The following is a 27871-nucleotide window of genomic DNA, read 5'->3' as shown; positions in this document are numbered from 1 at the left end:
TTGTAGCAGGGGCTGCTTTTCAGTAAAGATGACTGAGCTGGTGGGAATCTTGGTATAAGGTGCTATACTTAAGAGGAAATGACCTTTTAAACAAAAAGCAAGCCTTTTACCCTGTCCTTCTCCATCAAATCAGCTCTCGTTGCTCATCTCAGGGTGAGCTCATTTCTTGCAACCTGAGCACTTCTTTTTTTGTATGTAGCTCAGAATCTAACTAATCTTTCAAACTTCTCTTTTCTGCTTCAGTCTACATCAGTCTTCCCCTTTCTGCATGATTTGGTCAGCAAATCCTTTTATCTCAAGGGGAGTGACCTCGGCTGTTGCCAAAATATTGCAGAGGAATCCTCTTCCTTAGCCCTCAGTCTTTTATAGTTCTTTTGTTTGCTTTTAACTAGTGAATTCTTACAAGGCTGTTGAAAGGTGAACAAAATTGGTGGCAATTTCTTCCATCATCTTCCTATCAAGAATGTTAATCAGTACTGGCTGCTGTTCATCAGTGTTTTCCAGCTACTCAATAATCCTCACATCCTGTGTTACCTATTCTCCTTTTCCTGTTTTTAAGCAGAAGGAGGCAGTGGCAAGCAGGAATAGCTCAAGATCTTTGATCTAGATCCTTCTCATATTTTCCATGGGTTGTAGCTGAAGGCTCCCTCTTTAGGAACATCTGGGTTTGCTTGAAGTTCATGGTCACTGCTTTGTGTTGGTATCAGTTCGCACTCTGCTGTATGCTGGCCTGTGGCACTTTTATAGCAGACAGTGCCCAGTTTTGGGGTTTCTTAACTGCAAGTGCATGTTTTCCATGTGCCTCATTATTTGGATATCCTATTCTCAAAACAGAAACTTTTCAGCTTCATGTTGAGTCACCTTCCAACCAAAATATTGAACAAGTTTACAGGTGAAATACAGGCTTATTTGATAGGACTTACATCAAGCTTCTTGTTAAGAAGGAAAAATACAGATTAAAAGCAGGCTTAAGCAGTTACTCACGTTTCTAGCAGTGGAGACTCAATGTACTCACTTGCCTGTTTTCTGGATGTTAGCCCTTTCATGGATTCACAGATGATACTGGGTTGGAAGAGCCCTTCAAAGGTCATCTTGTCCAACATACCTGCAGTGAGCAGGGACATCTCCAACTGGATCAGGCTGCCCTGGGGCACATCGTTTCTGATCTCAAATGTCTCCAGGGATTCAGCCTCAACCAATTTCGTTTGTAACCTGTTCCAGTATTTTTCCACTCTCATTGTGAAGAACTTCCTCCTGATGTCCAAAGTAAATGTACCCAGCTCCAGTTTTGAACCATTGCTCCTTGTCCTATTGTTTGAAGCCCTTCTGAACTGTCCCTCTCCAGCCTTCCGGTAGGTCCTCTTCAGATACTGAAATATAGTTATAAGGTTTCCCCAGAGCCTTCTCTACTCCAGGCGGAACAAACTTAACTGCCTCAGCCTGTCCTCATAGGAGAGGTGCCCCAGAATTCTGATAGCTTTGTGGCCCCTCTCTGGACCTGCTGCAGGATGGCCATGTCTCTCTTGTGGTGGGGGTCCCATAGCTGGACACAGTACTCCAGGTGAGGTCTCACCAGGGCAGAGTAGAGTGGCAGAATTACTGCTCTCGATCTGCTGGCCACACTTCTTTCCACAGGGATGTTGAAGGGACAGGACCATTATGCGGAGAAGATAAAGAGATGGAACAGCTCAGCCTGGGGGAGAGAAGGTTCCAGAGGGGTCTTAGCAATGTGTAATAAATGCAAAGGAGAGTGCAAAGAAGGCTATGTGAGGCTCTATTCAGTGCTGCCTAGTGACAGGACCAGAAGCCCTTTTCTGAACACACTTCAGTACCTCAATATCCTTCTCGGAGTGAGGAGCCCAAAACTGAACCCAGTATTTGAGATGTGGTCTCAGCTGTGCCAAGTACAGGAGGAGGATCCCTGCCCTAGTTCTGCTGGCCATGTTATTTCTAGGCATCATTTGCTGTTATATTTATTGTCTTGAATGCTTTGACCAGAAACCATTCTGCTTTTTTTGCCTGGTGCAAAGTGCCAGCAGCTGCAGTGTGAGTACCTTCCTGTTGCTGAAGCAAACTTTTCAGCTTAGTTCCTTCTCCTAGACAAGTCAGGTGCAAATTGAATTCAGGGAAGTGCTTGTTTAGATCTGGCTACACACATTGAAGCCACTTCTTTTAGACGTTTTCCTTTCCTGTACCTTTTGAAAGCAAGTTTCTTGTAAAAGCAGTAGATCAATTGTCCTCCTGTTAAATGTCAGCATTGTCTTTATTCATCCAGCAAGGCAGCTGAAACCTTCTAGGCTGCTGCTCTTTATTTATTGGTTTATTCAGAGAGTTCAGCTGTTTCCCTTTTGTCATGCTCTGTGTATGACTTGACTCTTTTTTTTTTTTTCCCCCTTCAAATTGTGACCTACCACATTGTTTTCTTTTAACCTTTCTCAGTTGTTTGTTCATGTTTTCCTATCTGCTGTCTGAATTCAGAATAGGCTGGTATCCCAACCAGAAAGCATTTAGGTTTCTGGTTTGAACAACTATTATTCTGTGGGCTTGCCCTGAAAAAGCACCTAGTTGAGGGCTTTCATTTTATCTCTAATCATAGACTTCTACAAGGGTAGAAATCTAGGATTAAACTCATAATTCCACAATTTTTTTGCTTTTCACTCTTAGTTCTGCAGTGCTTGTTGGAGAACTAAAATACTGTTGAAAAACCTTTTGAGGGAATAAGTGCATTTAACTGTGAGCAGACTGGAAAACCTTGGCCAAAGCCAGGAAGGAAAGGAGAATTTTTAACAAATTTCTAGCTAGTACTTAGGTTCTAATTGTAAAATGCTGAATTAAAACTTTCCAAATTGGGTGCTTTGATAGGCAAATGTTTAGCTACATTTTCTCTTAAAGGCAATTAAGCCCTGCTATAAACTGCCTGTGCCCTTTAAACAAGCTGCATAATGGCTCTGGTGCCACAGTTATTTTCTGTAAACTTGCAATTTTTAGCTCACATGAAGCAGAATTTGCTTCTCAGGCTTATTTAGTTGGCCCTTATTTTCTGAAGGGTCACTACTTATTGTTGTAGGTAATGATAAGCACAAAACAGATAAGTAGATTTTAACATCAGAAATAACTATCAGATTAAGTCAAATTCTGTGGCAATCCTGGCCAAAAATTTAAGTATTCCACTAAATAGTTATTTTATATTTAGGTGTGGCTTTCAGTGGGAGAGACTGTGGTAGGTTGAAGATTCCCCCAATACTAAATTTGCCGCAGAGACAAATATCTAAGTCACGATGGGGATTATCTGCTATTTCTTTTAGTTGTGGCAAATTTCACTTGTGGCAAATCAGCTCTTTAAGGAGGAATAACAAGATGTAAGTTTGTTTGACTTGCCTTCCAGCTGTTTTACTACAGCTCTTCTACCCACCCCAGCCCCTACCAAATGAAAAAATGTTGGAATTCCTTTAACTAAGACTATCTTTATAGTTGGGTGGTCAAACATGATGCCATTATCTACCCCCAGCCTCCCACCCTGTCCTGGTTTGAGCTAGAGCAGAACTAACTCTGGTCAGTGATTTGACCTATCAGCTCAGGCTCTTCTCAGGAACTGCACTTGCTGAAGCTCAGGGCAGATTTGCCCAGACAGTGGCTGCTTCTAGTAATGACAGTGCTGATGGGCAGAGTCACTGACAAGGTTTGGGCTGCAGAAAGGCTCTTGCTTAGACTTGCTCCTGTGGAGACCAAAGGCACTGCTAAATATTGTGCCCCATGTTGGCATGCAGTAAATAAGGTATGGCACCTTCTGGGAGGAGCAGGTAGGACAGATGACCCTAAACTGACCAACAAGGGATTCCATCCCATGGATGCCATCTCCAGGATAAAGCTGAAGGATCACCAGGGTCAAACCTCTTCTTCCATGGCCAGTGTCCAAGGAGGACTCTGTCCATTTTTCCTTCAATCCCAGTCCATGAATTCCTCAATCTGGTTCCCATCTGTGGCTGAAGTCCAGTCTGGGACTTCCCCAATGTCTGCCTCTAGCATCAAGGATGATGGTGATGTCATTTTCATCAGGGACTTGGGGTTGATATTGTAGATACTTGTTTATATTTCATTTTATTGTTATTATTTTCACTAAAGCTGGTTTAGTTTCTTCCCCAACCCAACAGTTTCTTTTCTTTACTCCTTTTCTCTTCCCTTTGGAAAAGGAGAGTGGTTTATAGAGAGCATTTGTCTACTTAGTGCCCAACCCAGCCCTAACCCTGACACACCTTTATGGGGAGGGGGGAAATAGTAGAATCACTCATATACCTCTAGCTAAACCAGGTGGGTGCAAGGAAGTCTTGAAGGGCACTCAGGTGCATTTTCTGGACCCTTGAACTATTCATAGTTTTTTTTTTTTTTTTTCCCCATACATCTAATGTTCAGGTGCTCTGCAAAAAGGCAGCTATTCGATTATCAGTCTTAAACAGAGGTCTATAGTGATAACTCTTCTCTTCTACATACAGTTCTGTGTTTCTTAGTCCTTGTGTTAGTATGAAGGGCACCCAGGAGGCAATAGGAGTATTAAACCCCAGGTAACTACTTGGGAAATCTTGTTGAAGCTGAGAGGAGAAAATCTAATTAAATGTGCTACTGTTGCATATTTTATAGCATCTTTAATCTTTGTTATGCAAAATTCTTACCAGATGTGGTGTCTCAGTTGCACCCTCAGTTCAGTTCATGTGCAGGGTGGCAGTGACAGGGGAAACAAGGGTGGTTTCTCTCACTGACTTTTTTTGGATAACAGACTTATTGTGCTGGATCTGTGTCACTATATCATAGAATTATGCAATGGTTTGGGTTGGAAGAGCCCTTTTAAACATCATCTAGTCCAACCCTTCTGCAATAAGTAGGGATGTCTTCAAATAAAGCAGGTTGCTCAGAGTCCCAGGTTGCCTGACCTGGAATGTTCCAGACATGAGGCATCTATCACTTCTCTGGGCAATGTGGGCCAGTGTTTCATCACCCCCAGTGTATAAAATTTCTTCCTTTTATCCAGTTTAAATCTCCCTCTCTTAGATTCAAACCATCACCCCTTGTCCTGTCATAATAGGTCCTGCTAAAATGTCTGTCCCCAGCTTTGTTATCAGTTCCTTTAAGTACTGAAAGGCCACAGGAAGGTCTTCCTGGGCTCCTCTGGCCCTGCTCCAACAGGTCCATGTCTCTGCTGTGCTGAGGACTCCAGAGCTGGCCCCAGCACTGTAGGTGGGGTCTCAGCAGACGGGCAGAACCCCTGCCCTCTACTTGCTGCTCACACTGTGGGGATGCAGTCCAGGATGTTATATTCATATTTGAATGCCCCACTCCCTGTATTTGTAGAATCATAGCCAGCAGATCAAGACAAGTGTCTATACACTTGAGGTTACATGTGGAGTACCATGTCCAGTTTTGGTGGCTCCTCTAAAAGAAACCTACCTACCTTTTCTTGGATGGGGAAAGAAATATATGGCAGTGAGTTCACTGTAGAGCCCCCCAGAGTCATGGAGGTTAGAAGCACAGATTGTGTAAGAAGATGCTGCAGTAGATGCAGAAGATGAGTTTGTTCAGCCTGCAGGAAAATTGGGGTTTTTTTTGCTGTCTGTGGCCATCTCAGAGTGAAAACAGAGCCAGGTGCAAGTGTGTAAATGAGAGGCAACCATCAACCATTTCTGTGGGAGAAACTGACTGAATATAAGAAAAGTTGTGGATGCCCCATGCCTGGAAGTACCTAAGGCCAGGTTGGGTGACTGAGCAACCTGCTGGGAGGTGTCTGCCATTGACCATGGCAGAGAAGGTATAAGTAGATGATCTCTAAGATCCCTTCCAACCCAAATCATTCTATATTAAGGAGAAATTTTTTCCCTGTGAGAGGAGTTGAACATCAGGAACAAGAGATCAGAGAGATTGTGAATCTCTGTGCTTGCTGATTTTCAGTCCTTGACTAGATGCCAGGAGTGGCCTGATGTAACAGTCATAGAATGGTGGGGGTTGGGAGGGACCTCCAGAGATCAAGCCCAAACCCTCTGCCAAATCAGGGTCACCTAGGGCAAGGCACACTGGAATGCATCCTGATGGGTCTTGGAAGTCTCTAGGGAGTGTTGAAGTTAGTCCTGCTTTGAGCAAGGGATTAGACTGTAAAGCTCTGAAGGTCCCTACCAAGCTGGATCAGGCGATAATCAGCAACCCCATAAATGCTGATTCCTGATTTTCAGAGTTCTCTGACGTGTCCTGACAGAGAATGTTGATGTCTGTGCTTGCTGCCTTTGCATGTCTTTGTTTACTCCGTGACCACAGCGTGCTTCTGAGTGGTTCTACTTCTCAGTCTAGCATGTGGGGCCTGGAGATAACTCTTTGGTAGGTGTGAATAGCCTTTGACTTCACTGCTCTCCTCATTTGCCATATAAGACAGCTCCAATGTCTTTTAATGTATCATGTGCTCTGTAAAGCAGTGGTGAACATGGTAGATGATGCCAACATGAGAAGCTGGGTCATTCTAGCACTGGGCAACAGGATGGGTTATACTCCTCTAAATGTAGGGTTTTTTTTCCCCAGCACTGATGTTTTTTTAAGTGAATGTTCAAAAGACTGCTGGTGAACTGAAAAAAAAAAATCTAAAACTTGCTATAGTGTACTGAAAAAAATCAAACCTGATGTGGAAATATAGCTGGTAAGGTTTTTCTGTTCATAATTATTCAAAGTAATATAATTAAAATCCAAATAAGTGATACAAGTAATTAGAATTGAAGGGCTTTTGCTTGTCTGAAGACTCCAGATAACTTTGTAATAAGCGAGTGGGAAAATTATAGATACAATTTAAATATAAAATTACTGGGTTTCAGAAGTTTAGTGTTCAAAAGGGAGTGAGACAGTTGACTTTTAAACTGTAGAAAGCTTTTTATGCTTAAGCATGATGCTGGCAATTCAAGCATGTTCAACCCCCAGCACTTAAGTTTCATCTTAGAATGCATCTTTTCCTTGATTTGTTCTTTATAGAATTATCATAGAGTCTTAGAATTGTTTCAGTTGGGAAGACCTCTAAGATAGAGTCCAACCATCAATCTACCACCACCATGGTGACTCAACCATGTCCCAAAGTGCCATGTCCACACATTTCTTGAACACCTCTAGGGATGCTGACTCTACCACCTCTCTGGGCAGCCTGTTCCAATGCCTGACCCCTCTGTCAGTTAATTTTTTTTTCTTAATATCCAACCTAAGCCTCCTGTGGCATAATTTCAGGCAGTATCAGAAAAGCCATAAAAAAAAAAAACAAAAAAAAACCAAAACCCACACCAAACCAAGAAATAACCCAAACCAACCAACAACAAAAAACCCCAACAAAACTAAACACCCAAACACAAGCCCCACCTAAAAAACACTTCCAGATTTCTCCAGAGTAAGAAAGTTCAGTGCATAAGAGCATGGAATTTTTCGTTTTATTGTTGTTGGGGAGGGTGTGGATTGTTAAGTGCAGTAGTAAATGAGTGTTCCATTTGTTTCTCAAAAGATGTTTGAGAACTGTGTTGCTCTTAATTAATTTAGAGAATAACTAACTCTTTAGGAACTGGGAGGACAAAAAATAGAGCCAAACAATCCGGTGGAAAGCTAATTTTTTGTTGCTTGTTTTTTAGATAACACTTTTCCTGGATGCCTTGGAACCTTGTTTAATGTCAGTTTCCTCCTTGCTTTTCAGTTCTTCCCTAGTTGCATTTTCATCTCTCAGCTTCTCAGTTTGACAAATGTTGTTCCTGATGTTGTTCTTTGTTTGGTGAAATTGCTGACAGCTTTCAGGGCAGTGATGAATGTCTGCAAGTGACTGGGGAGGGTTAAAGTGCCTTTGGAACTGGGAATTGTGGGGTACAGCTCTACCTGCCAAGGGAAAAGATAAAAATTTACACTTACATTTCTGCCAAGGGTTTCTAAGCTGTTTGCATGCCTGCTGAGCCTTCTCTATTTGTGTGCACTCTAGCATACCAGCTTTTTGGGGGTTTTTGCTTCATCTGTGGTGTGGTTTTATGATGTTATGGCCAAACACCATGTGATGTGCCCTGCATGAGCCAGCAATGTGCCCTTGTAACCAAGAAGGCCAATGGTCACCTGGGGTGTGTTAAGAGTGCAATCAAGAGGTTGAAGGAGGTTCTCCTCTCCATCTACTCTGACCTAGTGAGGACACTATTGGAGTAATCTGTCTGCTGCTGGGCTCCCCAGTTCAAGCAAAACAGGAAAGTACTGGAAAGAATCCAGCAGAGGCTACAAAGATGCTAAGGGTCCTGGAGCATCTGTGTGAAGAGGAACCTGGGGCTGTTGAGCCTGGAGAACAGCCTGAGAGGGGATCTGATCAATGCTCAGGAAGAGCTAAAGGATAGGGTGCAAGAGGATGGGGCCAGACTCTTTTCAGTGGTGTTCAGTGACAGAAGAGTGGGCAATGGGCAAAATCTGGAGCACAGGAAGTTTCACCTAACTGTAAGGAAAACCTTTCCTCCTGTGAGTGTTGTGGCACCCTGAAGCAGGCTCCCTAGAGAGGCTGTGGAGTCTCCTTCTCTGGAGAAATTCCAAACCCACCTGGTTATGATCCTGGGCAGCCTGCTGTGTGTGATCCTGCTTTAGTAGAGGGGTTGTACTACATGATCTCCAGAGGTCCCTTCCACCCCCCTCTGTGGTGGGATTCTATGACTTCTGTAACTGTCTACAATAAATGCTGGGAAGAAAGAGGGTGGACCATGCTTTGTGTCAGGCGGTAGGAATCCCCTAAATGGTGTTGAATTTACAACATTGGTGGGCTTAGGAGCCTATTCACTCCTCTGTGATTAATAATGTGACATGAATCCTTTCTCAGGACTAAGCTATAATCTAAAGACTGGAAGCAAGTGCCCACTCATCATCCATGCACAGAAAAGAATTTCGTAGTTGGGGATTTCTGGGCAAAATTTCTGAGGAGGAAAGAAAAAGTTCAGCTTTCTCTTACACACTGCTCTTAATATAACAAGCCTGACTGCCCCAAACCTGCTGCAGGGTCACTCTTGGCTTAGAGGCAAGCAAGGCAATACACTGTTGATAGATGTTCTTTCAGTGTGGTTAATATTTGCTGGTATTAAGGGACCAGACCTTAGCTTGATTGTTTGATTACTGTATCTCCTTACTTTTCATTTTTAATGTTTGTTTTGCTATAAACATAAATCCTGAATTGCAGGGAAATGTCTGATTTTGAGAATAGTATCTTCAGTTATTAAGGAATTTTTTAAAATTGTTTTTTTTTTTGTTCCCTAGTTTTTAAAGCCCTGTATGCCAAACACAGGTTCTAGTTTCTTAGAACTTCAGCACTGAGATTTATGGGGGCTGCAGAGAGATGCCATTATTTATTTATTTATTTATTTATTTATTTAACTGTGGAGGTGTTTTGTTAAATAGTTGGAGAAATAGGTGAACTAGGAGAGATGCAAATGGATAGTGTTGCTTGTATGCACTGATTTGTCATTCCTGGTGCTTTTGTCCACACTTATGTTTAGGGTATAAATAAAAACGAACTTCCTGAGTCAAGTAGATGTCAGCTGGTCACTTTCCAAGTGTATCAGCAGAGAAGTGATACCCATGGTCTCTTTGTTATTCCATGTTTGGATCTCTGTTGCTTGTATATTTTTTTTTTCCTTGGTATGAGCCTTAATAATCAAATGTTTGTGTGCTTGCAGCCCTGAAAGTCAGCCATATCCTGGGCTGCATGAAGAGGAGTGTGACCAGCAGAGCAAGTGAGGTGATTCTGTCCCTCTGCTCTGTTCTCTTGAGACCTCACCTGGAGCACTGCATCCAGTCCTGAGGCAGAACATGGAACTATTGGAGTGGGTCCAGAGCAGGCAATGAAGATGATCAGAGGGCTGGAATGCCTCCCTTATGGCAGCAGGCTGAGAGAGTAGGGATTGTTGAGCCTGGGGAGACCTTATAAGTAGCCTTCCAGTGCTGAAGGGGGCCTACAAGAATGCTTGCAGTGATAGGATGAGATGGAATGGTTGAAGCCGGAGGGTAGATTTAGAATGGATATTAGGAAGAGATTCTTCACAATGGTGAGACGCTGGAACAGGCTGCCCAGAGTTGTGGATGGCACCTCCCTGGAAGCATTTGAGGCCAGGTGGATGTGGGCTTGAGCAACCTGGTGCAGTGGAAGGTGTCCCTGCCCATGGCAAGGGATGGGAACTAGGTGATACTTTAAGATCCCTTCCAACCCAAACCCTTCTCTGATTCGATGATTTAACTCCCCCTCTCTCTTTCAGAGTTCAAAACTACCTTTGAACCAACACTAATTTTCATTACCTGATGGCTGCAGATTTAAATGCTGTGTAGGTACATGACATAGCTTCGGAAGCCTTACCTTCTAGCCTACAGAGCGATGTCATGACATTACTGTAGGCAAATGAAATTTAAGCCACTTTCTTCCTGTTTATAGAATTGGGAATAATGATTTGTTGGTGTTTCTGCAGTGAGAAGAACAAAGACAATCAGACATCGTTGTCAGTCTTTTTTCTAACACTTCTCTACTTGATAATCCTCTTATTTTGTGATAAACTCTTTGTTTTTTATTGAACAAGCTGTGTTTTAATGAGCTTACTTTATATATAGCTTCAAAATATTTGGAGACTGATCATTAAATTGGAGCTGTTGAGGTTTTGGACCCTTTTTATATATTGAATTTTCTTTAAGGAATAGAAATAAAGAAGTATTTGCCTGAACATTTCATGGTTTAAAAGGCTGTGTGCATAGAATCCTCATGGTATTCACAGAATCTCAGCATGGTGGAGATTGGAAAGGAGCTTTGGAGACCATCTAGTCCAACCCCCGTGCTAAAGCAGGGTCAGCTAGAGCGGGTTGCCTAGGAGTACAAAGTCCAGGCGAGTTTGGATTCTCTCTGACGAAGGAGTCTCCACAACCTTTCTAGGCAGCCTGGTCTAGTGTTCCAGCTCCTTATTTTTAGAGGGAACTATTCAGATGCAAAAATCCTGAGAGATGAATGAGTTGACCTTCAAAAGCTGTCATGTGTTCTCTTTTCAGGTGTCAGCAGTGGACTCCTTGGAGGGTCCCCTTCTTCAGGTGGAGGGACTGAGTGATCTGCGTCTGGAGCTCCATAGCAAGAAGATGAACATGCACCTGGTGCTGATAGATGAGCTACACCGTCATCTTTACATCAAGTCAACTAACCGAGTAGGACAACGCAGCAAGGAGAAAGGGAGAATAAGGTGGGTTTGCTGTCATGCTAGCTGAGGGCAACAGCTTTGGAAGAGAAAAGGACAATGTTCTCCCTTTCTTGGGAGAATGCTTTTGACTTGCACTTCAACCTTTCGTTTTTGGCAAGCAAATTTCTCATGCTTATGGCTGTGGGGAGCAAAAAACCACCAAACATGTTGATGCATCTTGGAGCCTGTGAACAGACTGTTCTTGTTCTTTCACTTTTGCTTAGTGATTCTGTTGGGTTTTTGCTGCTTCCCACAGAATTTTGATGAGGTCAATTCCTTTTAGCATTCTTTTCTTTCTCTGCATATACCTTTCTTACAAATGTCATGATCATGAAGCTCAGGTCTGGCAAAGGGAAGAACACAAGGAAAAATGGCTCATTTTTTCTAGCAAGTACCCAAGGTTTAAAAGACGTCCAGCTAACCCTGAGATTACTAGCCAGAGGCTGCAATATTGAAGTGCCTGAGCAGTGTTCTTATCTGTGTTCTGTTTCTAAGGTATTTTAAAAAGGTGAAACTGCCTGGTGCATCTGATCTGTTGAATTCAGCTGCAGCAGAGGTGCCTGGCTATTTTTACCTAATTTTGTGAATTTTGAGTGCAACTCTATTGAGTTACTGAGAGGGAAGGGAAAAGATAGTGGCTAGAAAAGACAGTATTGAAAGATATGTTGTGTAGGGGGGCTAATAAACAGGGATGGGGAGGAACAGGGGGAGCCAGCCTGTGATAAAGATTCAGAGAAAAGATAAAGTGGTGTTTTATTATGAGAATGAATAAAAAGCGCTTACTGAAAACAAGAGGACAGATACAGTAAGTTGCATTAAATGAAATTATGAAATAAAGGGTTGATTGAAGTTTAAATTCCTAGGAAGGAGGGTTGCTAGCAAGCCCTCTGTCCCTTCTTCACTCATCTGTTAATTGAAAACAGATGTCAAGCTTTGGTGTACCCGGGCTCTGCAGTGACTCACTAACTCAAGTTATGTGTGGCTGCTACAGGCATCCCTTATTATCTTGATTTCTGTCTTTTTCCCCATTCCCTGTTGGACATCATAGATATTGGATATGTGACTTGGGGGGCAAACAGGAACACAGGAAATTCAATCTTAACATGAGGAGAAGGAATCTCTTTGCTATGAGGGTGCTGGAGCCCTGGGGCAGGCTGTCCAGACAGGCTGTAGAATCTCCTTCTTTGGGGAGATTCCAAACCCTCCTGGATGCAATCATGGGCAACCTGCTGTTGATGACCCTGCTTTAGCAGGGGTGTTAGGCTAGATGATCTACAAAGGTCCCTTGCAACCACCACCACGGTGGGATTTGGTGACTTTTTTTTCCACTGACTTTCCAGCTCTAATGTCTGATGGAATTTTTGTTTTGGACAGTTGGATGGAATGATTTTAAAGATCTTCAATCTCATGAGGTTTAATAAGGCAAAGTGCAAGCAAGGTCCTGCACCATGGTCAGGGCAATCTTCAATATCAATACAGGCTGGGGAATGATGAAATTGAGAACAGCCCTGCAGAAAAGGACTTGGGGGTACTGATGGATGAAAAGCTGCACATGAGGAAACAATGGGCACTTGCAGCCCGGAAGGGGAATTGCATCCCGGGCTGCATCAAAAGAAGCGTGGCCAGCAGATGGAGATAGGCAATTTTGCCACTCTGCTCTGGAGAGATCATACCTGAGATTACTGTGTCAGGCTCTGAGGCTCTTAACACAAAAGTGGCATGGACCTGCTGGAGTAGGTACAGAGAAGGGCCACCAAGATGCTCAGAGGGATGAAGCATCTTTCCTATGAATACAGGCCTTTGTCCTGACCATGTTGCTGAGACCAGACAGACGAGTCTAAAGTGCTATTAAATTCTGAGAGGCCTTGGGAAAACCCAGTTTTGCTTTTGCTATGACAGTGTTCCTCTGTCATTGCTTGTGTGTATAGAGACACCAACTTGTATTCATCCTTGCACTGCAAGTGTCATAAACCTCTCGTAGCAAAACTGTTCCGTAGATCGATTGCTTAGGCTTAAGAGTTTAAGAAATGAATGAATTATTTGTTGTGAACTATGACTGTAAATTACAAACTGCCTGAATTCTTTCCCCTCACGCAGTTCGCTTGTGAAGGACGCCTCTCCCGTACCTCTTATGGATGTTACTAACTTATCTACACCTCGGAAATTCCTTGAGGCTTCTCAGTTCAGTACTCCTGGAAGCTCCAGTAGTGAGTATTTAGGTCATGTGCATTTCTCACAGAATTTATTTGTACATCTTCACTAGTGGGTGTGTCATCTCCTATTCAGGGATGGCTGCTGATGGAAGGTCCCGAAACAAAGACTGAAAGTGATTTGTGCAATGCCATGAAATGAATGGTGTGTCCAGGGACAGAACCTGGCTATATTTGCAGTTTTCTTTTGGTAAATTGTCCCTCCCCTCTCTTCCCTCCTCTTCTGTAGGGAGAAAAACCTGGTTTTCTCTGTCTGTTGGGATCTTGACCATGTTCTTGATATCTTGGGCATCAGAGATAGCTGTGATCAGTTCAGTTTGCATGGAGGTCTCCGTTACATTATTTACATTAATGTAGGCAGGCCGGTAAGTGTAGATGTTGCAGAAGGGTTTTTTGCTGTGTTGGAGCTGAAAGGTCAAAGATTTTCTGTTGTGAGAACTCTGTGACTTTGACTAAAGGTCTGAAGACAGAAATAACCTGGTGGTGGTCTCTGTATACTTGTTACTACAACCAAGACTGATCAAAACATTCTGTTTCATGGGTGTATGAGGCTTTGAAAGTGCTGCACAGATGGGGAATTAATCCTTGTATTGTTTCAGTAGATTAATAAGTGGAATTGTCCTTGTTCAACAAAGGAATTCAATGAATAATACAGAAGTGACCTACATGGAGGACAGGGAGGTGATTTGAGGCAGCCAGCATGGTTTTACTAAGGGCAAGTTCTGTCTGACCAACCTACTGGGCCTTCTATAGTGAAGTCAATATATCAGTGGACAAGGGAATCACAGAATATATCTGGTTGGAAGAGACATCAAAGATCATCAGTCCAACCTTTCACTCAGTACTGAAGAGTCAACACCATACCCTGACCCTAAGCACCACGTTACAGTTACAGATGTTGTCTACCTGGATTTCTGTAATGCCTTTGACATGGTCCCCCACAGCATCCTTCTCACTAAATTGGAGAGAGATGGATTTGATGGGTGGATAACAAATTAGTTGGGTGGTTATGTCCAGATGGTAATGTTTAACAGTTTGATGTCTAGATGGAGATCAGTGACAAGTGATGTCCCCCAGGGGTGACCCTGTCCAGATGAATCTTAAAAGTGTCAAATGCTGGGGACTCCACCACTTTCCTGAGGAGATAATTCCTCACAAGAACAATCAGCCTTTGGAATATTTCTCTTGTTACTGCTTGGCAGCTCTTCAGGAGTAACTTAAATCCATCATCTCTTGTCTCCTTGGGTCTCCTTGGAAGAAGGATGGCTTCATCCTCAGCTCCAGTGAGTCAGTGTAGGTCTGTTGAGAATCTGCCTTAAAATTTTTCTTTTCTACAGATTTATTCTTGCCCTTCATGCTCAAGGCACCAGCAAATCTCCTCCCTGGCTCTTTGTTATGCTTGGTATCGTTCAGTGAAGTGCTGGACAACTGTTCCTTAGACTGGGAAAGGTGCAGATTATAACATTTGATCAGCATGAAGTGTGCATATGGTTTTGCTTCAAGTGCACAATGTACCTACCTATATTTTATCCATGTAATTTTATTTACAAGTGGCCTTTTCCAGCACTGCAAAGCTATCAGACTCTAAAACTTACGTGTGTGCATCGTGAAAGCTCTTCCTGCCGTTAGTCATTTAAGTTCTTTAGCTTTTTATTGATGAACAAGTGGCTGTGCATATTAATGCCTATCATTATAAACCACTGACTCATTCAGTCCATCTCAGCAAAGATGCCAGCATTTGGAGTCCTTTCTGCTTTCACTTCCCAAAGGACATATTACCTTGTCCTGTAGAATCTTTATAAGGAAATTAAAGCTGTTCCTGCTCCATGTAAAATAAACAAAACCTTCAGTAACATTCACCTGAGGATTGTAGATACGGCGCTTCATCACTAACATTTCCCTTTCATGCTAGTTCAGAGAAATAAATTAACTTGTAAATCATATTTCTCTGCTTGAACCTTCTGTACTCTAAAGAGTGTTTATGAAGATTTCTGCATTGCCAGGCTCTTCCTGGAACTATAAAATGTGCTCACCCAGTACATGACAAACCCAAGAGTGCGCTTCCCTGAAACATTCCCGGGAATACTTTGTAGAAATCTGACAAAGATGAGCCAAAGTGGTGACAGTTAATGTTGTTGTTGATGGCATCTGTAAATTTTATGCTGAACAGATCATATACTTCTCAGCTCCAAGAGAAAAATGTGCCTTCTAGATCCAAGCACTGTGGTGGCTTCTGAGATGAACTCTAGTTACTGCTCCTGGCTTTTTTTTTTTTTTTTTCCCCAGCAACACAAGTACCTGTGTGTAGGTGAAAACATTTCAAGACCTTTGAACTTGGCCCTGCAAAATACCTGCAGGAGCCACAACTTTAGGATCTGTATTTTAAAGTGGCTCTGAAAATGCCATTATGACATTGTTTTTGTCACAGAATGGCAGGGGTTGGAAGCAATCTCTGGAGGACATCCAGTCCAACCCCCTTGCTAAAGCAGGGTCACCCACAACAGGTTGCCCAGGATTACAATCGCCAGATGGGTTTACAATCTCTCCAGAGAACGAGGCTTCACAGCTTGCCCTGAGGTGGTGGCACAATCACAGGAAAGAAGATTATTTTCTTGAGTTGAAATAGAACTTCCTATGTTCTAGCTTGTGCCCATTGCTCCTTTTGCCACACTGGGCACCATTCAAGGGAGTCTGGCCCCCTCCTCTCACCCCTTGCTCTTTAGCTCATGCTGAGCGTTAAGAAGATCCCCTCTCTGGCTGCTCTTCTTCAGACTAAACAGCCCCAGGTCTCAGCCTTTCATCAAGAAATGATCCAGTCCCCTTGCTATCTTTGTAGCCTCCACTGGACTCCCTTCAGTAGAGAGTCTCTCTTGAACTGAGGAGGCCAGAACTGGACTCTAGCCAGGGCTTCACTAGGGCAGAGTAGAGGGGAAGAGGAAACTCCCTTGACCTGGTGGCTAAACTCTTCTTAAGGCACTGCAGACCATTGGCTGCCTTGGCCATGAGTGCACACTGATGGCTCATGGTGAAATTTTTGTCCACTACAACTTCCAGTTCCTTCTCCATGGAGCTGCTTTCCAGCAGGTCAACCCCCTCACCTGTACTGGTGCAGGGGGGTATTCTTCCCCAGGTGCAGGAATCTGTACTTGTCCTTGTTGAGCTTCTGATGTTCTTCTCTCTCTGGCCAGGTTTCACTGAATGGCAGCAGAGTCTGATGGGGTGTCAGCCACTCCTCCCAGATTTGTACCATTAGCAACTTGACAGAGATGCTTTCACTTCCATGGAACAAACATGCTGAACTAATACAGAAAAGATTATTTTTGTTCTGTTCATCTCACCTGAGGATCTGACACCAGCTGGATGATTTTTCTCTACTATTTGTACTAAAAATTAAGTAATTCCCTTACTGAAGCAGAGTTTTCCTGGCTTTTGCATTTGCACCAATCCACCTGGGGATTTGATTAGAAGCTGGTGGGAATCCAGCAGCGAGTCTGATTCTCTCACTGTCATTGCAGTGCTGCACAAAAAGCAGAGTTTGTTATTAGGGTAAACTTTTGTGCCTGGAAAGACGAATTCTGCTCTTGCAGCTTAAGAAGGGTTTGCAGCTGCACAAGGAAGACAAAAGCCTTGGAGTAACTTTTTTGTTACTGTGTTGTTTTTGCAGGACCATGATTTCTGCCACTGATCCTCACAGTTGCTGCTCTGACTTCATGCTAAACCTTGATGTGTATAATTGCTATGTGTGTGTTTGGGGAGGGAAAGGGAAAATAGATTTTTCGATCCATGTGAGGAAAGGCAAAAGGGTAACATTTAGTCTTGCTTGATCTATCTGGATTCTCATATAAATTGGTTAAGGAAAAAAGGGCCCTGGAGGAGAGTATGAGTGTCAATCTGTTGATAGAAATAAGAGTCTAGTACTCCCTGGAGGTATTGCAGGCTAGGTTGGTTGAGGCCTTGAGCAATATAGTCTAGTGGGAGGTGTTCCTGCCCACAGTGGTGGGGTTAGAACTAGATGATCTTGAAGGTCCCTTCCAACCCAAACCATTCTGATTCTATTTTGGCCTCAGTTCTGATTCTCTCTGTGATTCTCTCTCTGTTTTTCTGTGTGGTTTCAACATAGAGCAGTGGACTACTGTGCACTTTTTGGAGACTGGTTTGCCTTCCTGTGTGTATTAAGATGATGTTGAATGCGGCTTCTGTGGTTTTCAGAGTACTTTGAGTTTTCTCAGGATGAAATGTTGTTGCAATGGATTTGAAAGAGTGCCTTATCAAATTAAGATGCCTCTGTTTTCAAAAGACCAACTTCCTTAAAACTCAATGTAGCTGTATGAACAACACTTTTAGAGATTTGCCATGAGGCTTTGAGGTTATTGATCTCTTGACACCCATTTTCTTCCAGGGTTGGTGGTGACACAGAGCAAAATCATGACCAAAATCTTCAAAGGACCCGTTTAAAAAATTAACCATCCATTTGTTGCTTCCTGCTAGGGGTCAGAACAAGGATGCAGCACCAGAAATTAGCAAGTGATGTTTCTTCAAATCTTGAATTATGGCTTTGGGGCACTATAAATGTGCATCCTTTTCTTTAGAAGGATTGAAGGCAGAAAGGGTATGCTCAGAAAGGACATAAATCATAGGAAATAGTACATTAAATTTTAGTAGTTGCCCTTAAAAGCACAAAGCTAATGAAATCTGCTGTAATGAGTAGCAGCAAATTTTGACCATTTGTGGGAATGAAAAACAAGGCCCAAGAGTCTTTTCTTGAGCAGCTTTGCTTAAATGAGTTATCAGTGTTGGCTTTTGTGGGCATCACACTAGAGCTGTTAAAAATGCCTCTTGCAGCAGGTTTCTTTCTTACAAAAGAGCGGAAGTGTACAAATGGGAGTGTCATCAATGAAACAGACCATTTTATAGGGCATCATCAAACCTGGGAGCTGTCAGGGAAGTTTCCACCTTTGTAGCTGTGGAGGTGGTGAATCAATGATGCACAGGCTTCAGCTTTCTGCTGATTCAATCAGAGGGTAGATTTTTGACTGCTTGAACATGGCGTTGTGTGTTTTCAGGTGCATCAATTCAGAGATGGAGAACTTTTGAAAATGGCTGTGTAGCTCATTATACGATGTGGCAAAATCATCACTCCTTCAGGTCTGGTAGGCTTTTAAGGAGACCATATTGAAATGTTCTATTTAAGTGGTTTTCAGAGGTCATTAGAATAAGAAACTCATCAGGAGTGGTCAATGTGGCTTCATCCAGGGAAATTCATGCTTGACCAACTTGGTGAACTTATATGATGAAATGTCTCGTAGACAAGAGGAAAGAAGTGAATATTGTCTACCTGGTCTTCAGTACAGCCTTTGAGACTGTTTTCCATATTATCCCAATAGAGTAATGGGCAGTGTAGAGGCTGAATGAGCAGATGGTGAGATGGGTCAAAACCTGGCTGAATCATAGAATTGTTAGGGTTGAAAGGGACCTCAAGGGTCATCTAGTTGCAACCCCCCCGCCATGGGCAGAAACACCTCATGCTAGTTCAGGTTGCTCAGAGCCACATCCAGCCTGGCCTTAAAAACCTCCAGGGATGGGGCTTCTACCACCTCCCTGGGCAACCTGTTCCAGTGTCTTACCACCCTCATGGTGAAGAACCTCTTCCTAACATCCAATTTGAATCTACCCATTTCTATTTTTTTTTTCCATTCCCCTTAGTCCTGTCATTACCTGACACCCTAAAAACTCCCTCACCGGATTTATTGTGGGGCCCCTTAGAATACTGGAAAGCCACAATATGGTTTCCTGGGAGCCTTCTCTTCTCCAGAATGAATAGTCAAAACTCTGTCTGTCCTTATAGCAGAGGTGCTCCAGCCCTCTGATCATCCTCGTGGCCCTTCTCTGGACATGCTCCAGCACATCCAGATCCTTCTTGTAATAGGGGTTCCAGAACTGGACACAGTACTCCAGGTGGGGTCTCACCAGAGCGGAGTGGAGAGGGAGAATCACCTCCCTTGACCTGCTGGCCACACTTCTCTTGATGCAGCCCAGGATGTGATTGGCCTTCTGGGCTGCACATGCATACTGGTGGCTCATGTTGAGCTTCTCATCCACCAGCACCCCCAAGTCCTTTTCTTCAGGGCTGCTCTCAAGCCAGTCACTGCCCAGCCTGTATCGGTGCTTGGGATTGCTCCAACCCAGATGCAGGACCCTGCACTTGGTCTTGTTGAACCTCATGAGGGTGGCTTGTGCTCACCTCTCCAGCCTGTCAAGGTCCCACTGGATGCCATCCCTTCCCTCCAGTGTGTCTGCTGCATCACACAGCTTGGTGTCATCAGCAAACTTGCTGAGGATGCACTCAATGCCACTGTCCATGGCACCAACAAAGATGTTCAACAAGACTGGTCCCAGGACTGAGCCCTGAGGGACTCCACTTGTCACAGGCCTCCACTCAGACATGGAGCCATTGACAGCCACTCTTTGGGTGCAGCCATCAAGCTGGTTCTTTATCCACCCAGCGGTCCATCCATCAAACCCAGACTGGAGACCAGGATGTGGTGTGGGACGGTGTCAAAGGCTTTGTGCAGGTCCAGGTAAATGACATCAGTTGCTTGGCCTTCATCTATTAATGTTGCGACCTTGTTGTAGAAGGCCACCAAGTTTGTCGGGCAGGATTTTCTCTTGGTGAAGCCATGCTGATTGTACCAAATCATCTCTTCATTATTCTTCTGCCTCAGCAGTGCGTCCAGGAGGATCTGCTCCATGATCTTACTGGGCACAGAGGTGAGACTGACTGGCCTGTAGTTCCCTGGGTAATCCCTCTTTCCCTTTTTGAAAATGGGGGTTATATTTCCCCTTTTCCACTCAGTGGGGACCTCCCCAGACTGCCAGGACTTTTGGAATATAATAGAGAGCGGTTTAGCAACCTCATCCACCAGTTCCCCTCAGCATCCATGGGTGTATCTCATTGGGTCCCATGGACTTGAACACTTTCAGGTTCTTCAGATGGTCACAAACCTGATCTTCACTCACAATGGGCAGTTCCTTCCTCCAGTCCCTGCCATTATCTTCCATTATTCTGGGAGTGTGGTTGAAGCCCTTGCCAGTGAAGACTGAGGTAAAGAATTTGTTGAGAATTTCAGGCTTCTCCATATCACTTGTTATCAGTTCACCTGTTTCCTTTCTGAGGGGGCCCACACCCTCCCTAGTCTTCTTTTTACCATTAATATACCTATAGAAATTTTTACTGTTCCCTTTGGTCTGCCTGGCTAGATTTAATTCTAACTGAGCTTTAGAATGGTGGTGATCATCAGCAGTAACTTGAGCTGGAGGCTGGTAACTTAGGATCCTACTGAATTCAGTCTTATTCAACATCTTAATTACTGATCTGGATGGTGGGGCAGAGTGTACTCACAGCAAGTTTTCAGAAGATAATCAGACTGGGAGGAGTGGCTGATGGGCCAGAGGGTTCTGCTGCTATCCAGAGGGACCTGGGGATGTTAGAGAAACAGACTGACAGGAAATTCGTGAAGTTCAACCAAAGAAATTGCAAATTCCTGCCCTTGGAGAGGAACAGCTTCAGGCATTGAGACATGCTGGCCATCACCAAGCTGGAAAGCAGAACAAGACCTGAGGGTTGTGGTGCACACCAGGTTGAACGTGAGCAGCCAGCACAGCGTCCTTGCCACAAAGAAGGCTGAAGGTGTCTTGGGCTGTGCTAGAGAAGGTACTGCCAACGGATTGTCAGCAGTGATCCTTGCCTTCTGCTCAGTCCTGGATCCAGTACTGGGCTCCCTATTGTAAGAGAAATGGGCGTACTGGAGAAAGTCCAACGGAAGTCATGAAGATGTTTAAGAGTCTGGAGCATTTGTCCGATGAGAAGAGGCTGAGAGAACTGGGACTGCTGAGCCTAAAGAGGAGAAGGCTCAAGGCAGATCTTAACTATGTATGGAAATACCTGAAGGAAGGGTACAGGGCAGACACTCTTCAGTGATACCTAGTGAGAGGACAAGAGGCAATAGGTAAAAATGTGCATACAGGAGGTACCCTCTAAATGTCAGGAAACACTTTGTTGCATGTGAAGGTAGCAGAGCACTGGCACAGGTTTACCATGTGGGCTGTGAAGTCTCCATCCTTAGAGATACTAAAATGCTATCTAGATGTGATCCTGGGCAGCCCTTCTTAAGCAAGGAGTTTGGACCTGATGACTTCTAGAGGTCCCTTCCAACCAGAACTGTGTTGTATGATTCTGTGATTTCATGTCATCTTTGAAGGGAATGAAGCTGTGCCAACCACTCAGAATCATGAGGTGGCACCGAAATTTAGATTTCCAAAGAGGTCAGTTTAGCTACAGACATTTCCACTTGTGTACCAAGATCAGGGAATCATTAAGGCTCAAAAAGACCTCTAAGATTATGAAGTCCAGCCTTCTGTTTAACGCCTTCATGACCACTAGACCATGTCCCAAAGTGCCACATCTATTTCTTTTTTTGAACACTTCCAGGGATGGTGACTCCACCACCTCCCTGGACAGCTTGTTCCAATGCCTCACAATGATCTGGAAGTGCCTTGATTGGACTTCACACAATCCTTGGTTTGCTTGGAGCCATGTACAAGAGTTGGTAGCTGAGATGGGACAACAAATTTCTATGCTGAAGCTGCTTTTTTTTAGCATGAACTTGCGAACTGGAATTTAAAGGTTTCAATGTGGTGGAGAAAGGCAGCTGGAATAATTTAGATCTAAAGATACTTATTCACAGACACCACGTTTCACTTGTTACACTCTCACAGAGATGGAATAATTTACTTCTTGGTATTACTGAAGAAATTATGGAGATCTTTGGCATTTTCTACCTATCTTATTTTTAATATAGTAAAGCTGTTTTTAATTAAAATAGGATTTTTCCCCTTTGTTTTGATGAATCACAAAGGAGAAGAGGTTAATCAACTCAACTGAATAGCAGACCCATAATTTAGAATAAGTTGTAAAAATAACAGTTGCAAACATCCGTAGGACAATTTGTTTTTTCATGGCTTCTTCACAAAGCAAATGCTTATGGTGTGACTGATGAGCTCAGCCCTTTAAAGGGACACGTTCCAGGTAGGAAAAGGTGAGTGGTAAAATCTAGGAGCAGATTCTGACAATCTCGTGGTGTTGTTTGGATACAAATGAATAACCAAGTCATTTGGATTGTTGGTTTAATAGTAAATACAGATGGCTTCAATTCTGAGAGGTGATATGTAGGGAGATCATCCATCACCCATGGAGCACTGCCTGCAGAATAGCAGGTGGGATTGCAATTTGAAAGGTGAATGTCTTTACAGGCCCCTGTCTGCTTTGATGCCTTTTTTTGATGAGGTAGAAGACAGGAGGGGTTGATTCCTGGGCCATTTGTGGTCAAATAACCCCTTGATGACATTAAATGGCAGAATAGGATGTTTGAAGTGGGGAAGACACAGGAAAAGAAGAACATCATCAGATGCCTGGGGTTGGAGTCTTGTCAGATCTTAGACATAAATGGGCCCCCAAAGCTACCCAGGATACCTGTTTAATAGGCAGAATGTGCAGGAAACATGGTCCCTACTGTTTTATCAAAAGACCAGATCTAAGAAAACTTCCATACCTGTGTGTTGCAACTAAGTATTGAACCATTCACTTTGCTGTTGTGAGTAAGAGATGTAAATCAATGTCCTGATGATTTGAGGGTGTTCAAAATAGGTTTGCTCTTTTGAAAATGGAAGAGTGTTCATCTTCGTGTTCCTGGCAGAGTTCTCAGCAAGATTGCTGCCTTTAGTCCTCTTAAATGCTGTCCTCACATTTGGATACAGCAGCATTTCCTCCCTCTTGGGGTTTTCATTGTCTGATATTAAGAATAATTTACAGCCTGCTTACAAAGGGGCTGCAGTGAAATGATGGGGACCTCTCCTCTAAAAGGTTACTTAGGCAACAAAAATCTTTGCATTGAACCCAGAGGAACAAGACACTTAGGGATTTTAAAAACAATAAGTTAAAACCTTTCTTCCTGTAGCATTTCCTGTGCTGTCTTTTCCACAGCTTGTGTTGCAAAGAGCTCATTTTCTGTGTTTGTGCCTGGCATGCTGATGGGTTTGGAGCATAAGAAGTGTCATTAACAAAGTAGGCAGAACATCTGCACAGCACACAGTGCTGTGCAGCCTTGTGGGTTGAAAGGTGTGTGATAGGTGTGAGTAGTTGTTAACTTCTAATTGGTGTCATTGCTTACGTGTGTTTGAAGCATCTCCATTATTAGTCCTGGTTGTGGTGGTTTTTTGTTGGTTGTGTTGTGTGTGTGTTTTTTGTTTTTTTTTTTTTTTTTTTTTTTTTTTTCATATAATTCTGGATGCTTCTAAGCGTGTCCTGGTTTGAACCAGAACAGGAACTAATTCTGCTCAGTGATGCAAATTCTCACATCACTGCACTTGCTTCAGGGCAGGTTTGCACACACATTGGCTGCTTCCAGCAGTGAGAACACTGATGGTGAGAGTTACTGCCAAGGGCTGGGCTGCAGAAAGCTCTTGCTTAGCATTGTTCCCGTGCAGACCAATGACAATGCTAAATCTTGTGTCCTATGTTGGGATGCAGTAAGTCAGAGATAGCACCTGCTGGGAAGAGTGGACAGGACAGGTGACCCTGAACTGACAAACAAGGGATTCCATCCCATGGATGTCATCTTTAGGATAAAGCTGAAGGGTCACCAGGGTCAAGCCTCTTCTTCCATGGCCAGTGTCCAAGGAGGACTCTGTCCGTTCTGCCTTTGATCCCAATCCAGGTGTTCCTGAATCCAGCCCCTGCATCTGGCTCACATCTGCTGCTGAGTCCAGTCTGGGACTTCCCAGTACCCATCCCTACCATCAGTGGTGATGGTGACATCATTGCCATAAGGGATTGCATTTGATATTTGTTTGTATCTATTTTATTTATTATTAATATTTTCACTAAAACTGGTTTAGTTCATTTCTCAACCCATCAGTCTATCTCCCTTTTTCTCTTCCCATTGGGAAGGCGAGGGAGAGCCTCTGTTATGTATGTAATGGCTGGTCCAGCCCTAACCCTTGGCAAAGTGTTTTGTCTAAACTAACCCCATAACTAGCCCAAATTCCATGATTAAATAGACTTTAACTGGAAAAAAAATGTGAGAGGGAGGAAAAAAATGTATATTTGAGCCCCCTCGATGTTGGTTACCTAAAACCTGATGTCATTCTCCATTGTGATGTGATGACCTCATATGATCCATGGTCACGGGTAACCAGGCAATGCTGCTGCTCTAGTGCGAAATGCAAGAGAATGTGTGAGTTTGGGTTGAGGAAGAAGTGCTCAGGATTACACTGAGGGAAGGACTCTCTGCTGTGGAGGTTGGTGTAAACTGACATGGAAACAAGTGGTACCTGTTTATCTTGATGCTGTTGATGAAGTGGCACCATATGGGTTCTTTAGGATATTGTTTTCTTGATCTTGTGCTAACTTAGTGGAGCTGATGCTCTTCTGTTCAGAGTGTCAGAGCTTTAGACAGCTACAGGGTTGCCTGCTAGTTGTGACATGCCATTTGTCATTTCTGCCATGTCATTTAAATCTTTCTGGTGGATCTTTTGTGACATGTATTTCAGGTTCTTGGATAAGTTTTGATTTCAGTAAAAAAAAAAAAATCTGTTGAAAAGTTGAAAGCACAAGAGTCATCTGTCATCCAACAGCCCTTATCAGAGTTCAGAACCAGTAAGATGAAACAGATTCCAGTGCCAGGCTATGGTATGGTGGATGGCACAGCTTCAGCTGTATCCATTGGAGCTGTGTGTCCCTGTGCTGCTGCTCCGGCTGTTTAAAAGCTGCATGATTGTAGTCCTTCCAAGATGTTTTAGTTCTTTGCCTTAAAGACGCTTATTTCCCATAAGTGTTTGAATATATTCATCAAATGTTTCACCCATTCTTTAACAGAGACATGCTTTTGTTGTTGCTGGCTGTTATCTGCAAATTAAGAAATGTTGCTTAATGAACATACTTAAACCAACCTCTTGCTTTTCCCTTCCCTGTTGCTTAGCAACGGACTTTCTCCCTGTGCAGTCCCTGTTACTATCCACAATAAATCTCTAATTCTTCTCACTTTTCCTTTCTAGAAGCCCTGCTAAAAGATTTGAGTAACTTCATCAACCCCTTGACAGACATAATAAACCAGAAAAGGATGACATCAAACCGTATTCACTTTGGCAGTGTAAACTTTGCTGAATTAATCAGAAGTCTGTTAAAGTTGAGGTTCTTTGTAATAAAAATTGCTCTCTTTTAAAGAATAAAGCAAAGAAAAACAGCTGGGTTAAAAATTTAGGGGTTTTAGCTCCCTGAAATGCATTCAAGGGATTCATAGTGATATAATTTATTAACCTCATTTATTAATCTTAATAGTACCTTATATGTTCTACCGAAGGATCTGGTCAGGCTGCATTGACAGGTGGAGGCAAATAGTATGAGACTCAGCAAGGCCAAGTGCTGGGTCCTGCACTTGGGTTGCAACATCCCCATGAGTCATCTAGGCTTGGGGCAGAGTGGCTGGAAAGCTGCTCAGTAGAGAAAGACCAGGGGATGTTGGTTGACAACCAGCTTAAGATGAACCACACCAGCATGTGCCCAGGTGGCCAAGAAAGCCACCAGCATCCTGGCTTAGGTCAGTAATGGTGAGGCAAGCAGGTCCACGGCAGGGATAATCTCCCTGTACTTGGCACTACTGAGGCTATACCTTGAATCCCAGGTGTAGTTTTGGCCCCACTGATTCTAAAAAGGACATTGAGGTGCTGGAGATTATCCAGAGAAGGGCACTGAAGCTGGTGAAGGGTCTAGAGAGTGAGTCTTGTGAGGAACAGCTGAGGCAAATAGGGTTATTTAACCTGGAGAAACAGAGGCTGGAGGGGAGATCTCCTTGCTCTCTACAACTCCCTGAAAGGAGGTTGTAGTCAGAATCTTCTAAGTGTATCTGTTTCCTTCTTTCTGCCTTTAGTTGCTCAAAGTGGTGAGAGTTCTGTGAAGGCAAAGGTTTGTGCTGCTTCTACATGGTGCTAATTGTTTGGTTTAGTATTTTTAATCTTGGGTTATGCTTTTTAAAATCTGTTGCAGTGCGAGAAACAAGCCTTCTGGAAATTAAGGAAGATACAGAGCTGGATCCAGAGGAGAATAGCAATGTCTTCATGGGCATACTCATTAAAGGGCTGGCCAAGCTGAAAAAAATCCCTGAGACTGTGAAAGCCATTCAGGATCGCCTAGAACAGGAGCTCAAGCAGATTGTTAAGAGGTCCACAACCCAGGTGGCAGACAATGGTTACCAGAGAGGAGAGAATCTTTCCCAGGAAAATCAACCTAGGTAAGGATATTTCAACAGCTGAACCTTGATTTCTGCAAAAAGTAGTCTGGAGAAGGGTGTTGTCAATGAGAATCATAGAATAATTTGGGCTGGAAAGGGACATTCCAGATCATCTAGATCCAGTCCGTACCTGCCATAGGCAGGAACACCTTGCACTGTACCAGGTTGCTATTGGTCTTGTCCAACCTGGCCTTGGACAGCATCCAAGACCTCCTTGAGCAACCTGTTACAGTGTATCGCTACCCTCACTGTAAAGAATTTCTTCCTAATCTCCAGTCTAAATCTGCTCTCTTCCGGCTTCAATCCATTCCCTCTTGTCCTATCATTACAAGCCCACGTAAAAAATTCCTCCCCAGCTTTCTTGTAGGTCACCTTCAGGTACTGGAAGGCCACTGTAAGGTCCTCCTGGAGCCTTCTTTCTCCAGGCTGAACTGAAACTATCTCAGCTTGTTTTTGTAGCAGAGGTGCTCCAGCCCTCTGATCATCTTTGTGGTCTCCTAGACCCATTCCAACAGTTCCATGTCCTTCTTGTGCTGGGGCCAGCAGAGCTGGACACAGTACTTGCGGTGGGGTCTCATGAGAGCAGAGCAGAATGGGAGCTAGCTTGTCCTGCTGATCGCTTGACCAGCACTTGAGCAGTGCTGAACATGTTAATTGCAATTGAAGAAACAACAATGGTTCTGTAGTAGCAGAGATCTAAATGCTAAAATGGTCAGAAACCCTTTGTCTTGTCGAAAGGCTGATGTACCCTGAGCACCTGAAAGCCTTGGAGATAGCAGAAATGGACCTGGTGCCTGGGGACATGGTTTAGTGTTGACTCTTCAGTACTGGATCAAGGGTCAGACTGGATGATCTTCAAGGTCTGTTCCAACCAGATTGATTCTGTGTTCAGAAAGGGGAGGCTTTGTTGCTTCTCAACTAAGGATGTGGGAAAGGGAGATGCTTTCTTCTGTGCTTTGCCCTAGAAGAGGTTCTCTTGGTTAAACAGATGTTTGGAATGCAGATTTGAAGTTGGAGAGACTGTCAGAACCAGCATTAGAGAACTGGGAAGAGGTGCATTATGTTAAGTACTTGATTTCCCTCTTTTTTTTAACTT

The 27871-nt window shown here is 43.5% G+C and overlaps 1 protein-coding gene across 1 annotated transcript in view; it reads left to right on the top strand.

Moving 5' to 3' along the window:
* EXOC4 (exocyst complex component 4) overlaps window positions 1-27871 on the top strand; it is a 469162-nt gene that overhangs the window by 45899 nt on the left and 395392 nt on the right. Inside the window, exons 4-6 of the mRNA XM_054399834.1 lie at window positions 11041-11225; window positions 13320-13429; window positions 26532-26775. Of these exons, the coding sequence (XP_054255809.1) occupies window positions 11041-11225; window positions 13320-13429; window positions 26532-26775 (539 nt within the window). The remainder of the gene's footprint in view (window positions 1-11040; window positions 11226-13319; window positions 13430-26531; window positions 26776-27871) is intronic.

The sequence above is a fragment of the Indicator indicator genome, chromosome 3 (assembly GCF_027791375.1).
Source record: "Indicator indicator isolate 239-I01 chromosome 3, UM_Iind_1.1, whole genome shotgun sequence".
Lineage (NCBI taxonomy): Eukaryota > Metazoa > Chordata > Aves > Piciformes > Indicatoridae > Indicator > Indicator indicator.
The sequence above is the reverse complement of the archived record's forward strand: the minus strand, read 5'-3'. Positions and strand labels throughout refer to the sequence as shown.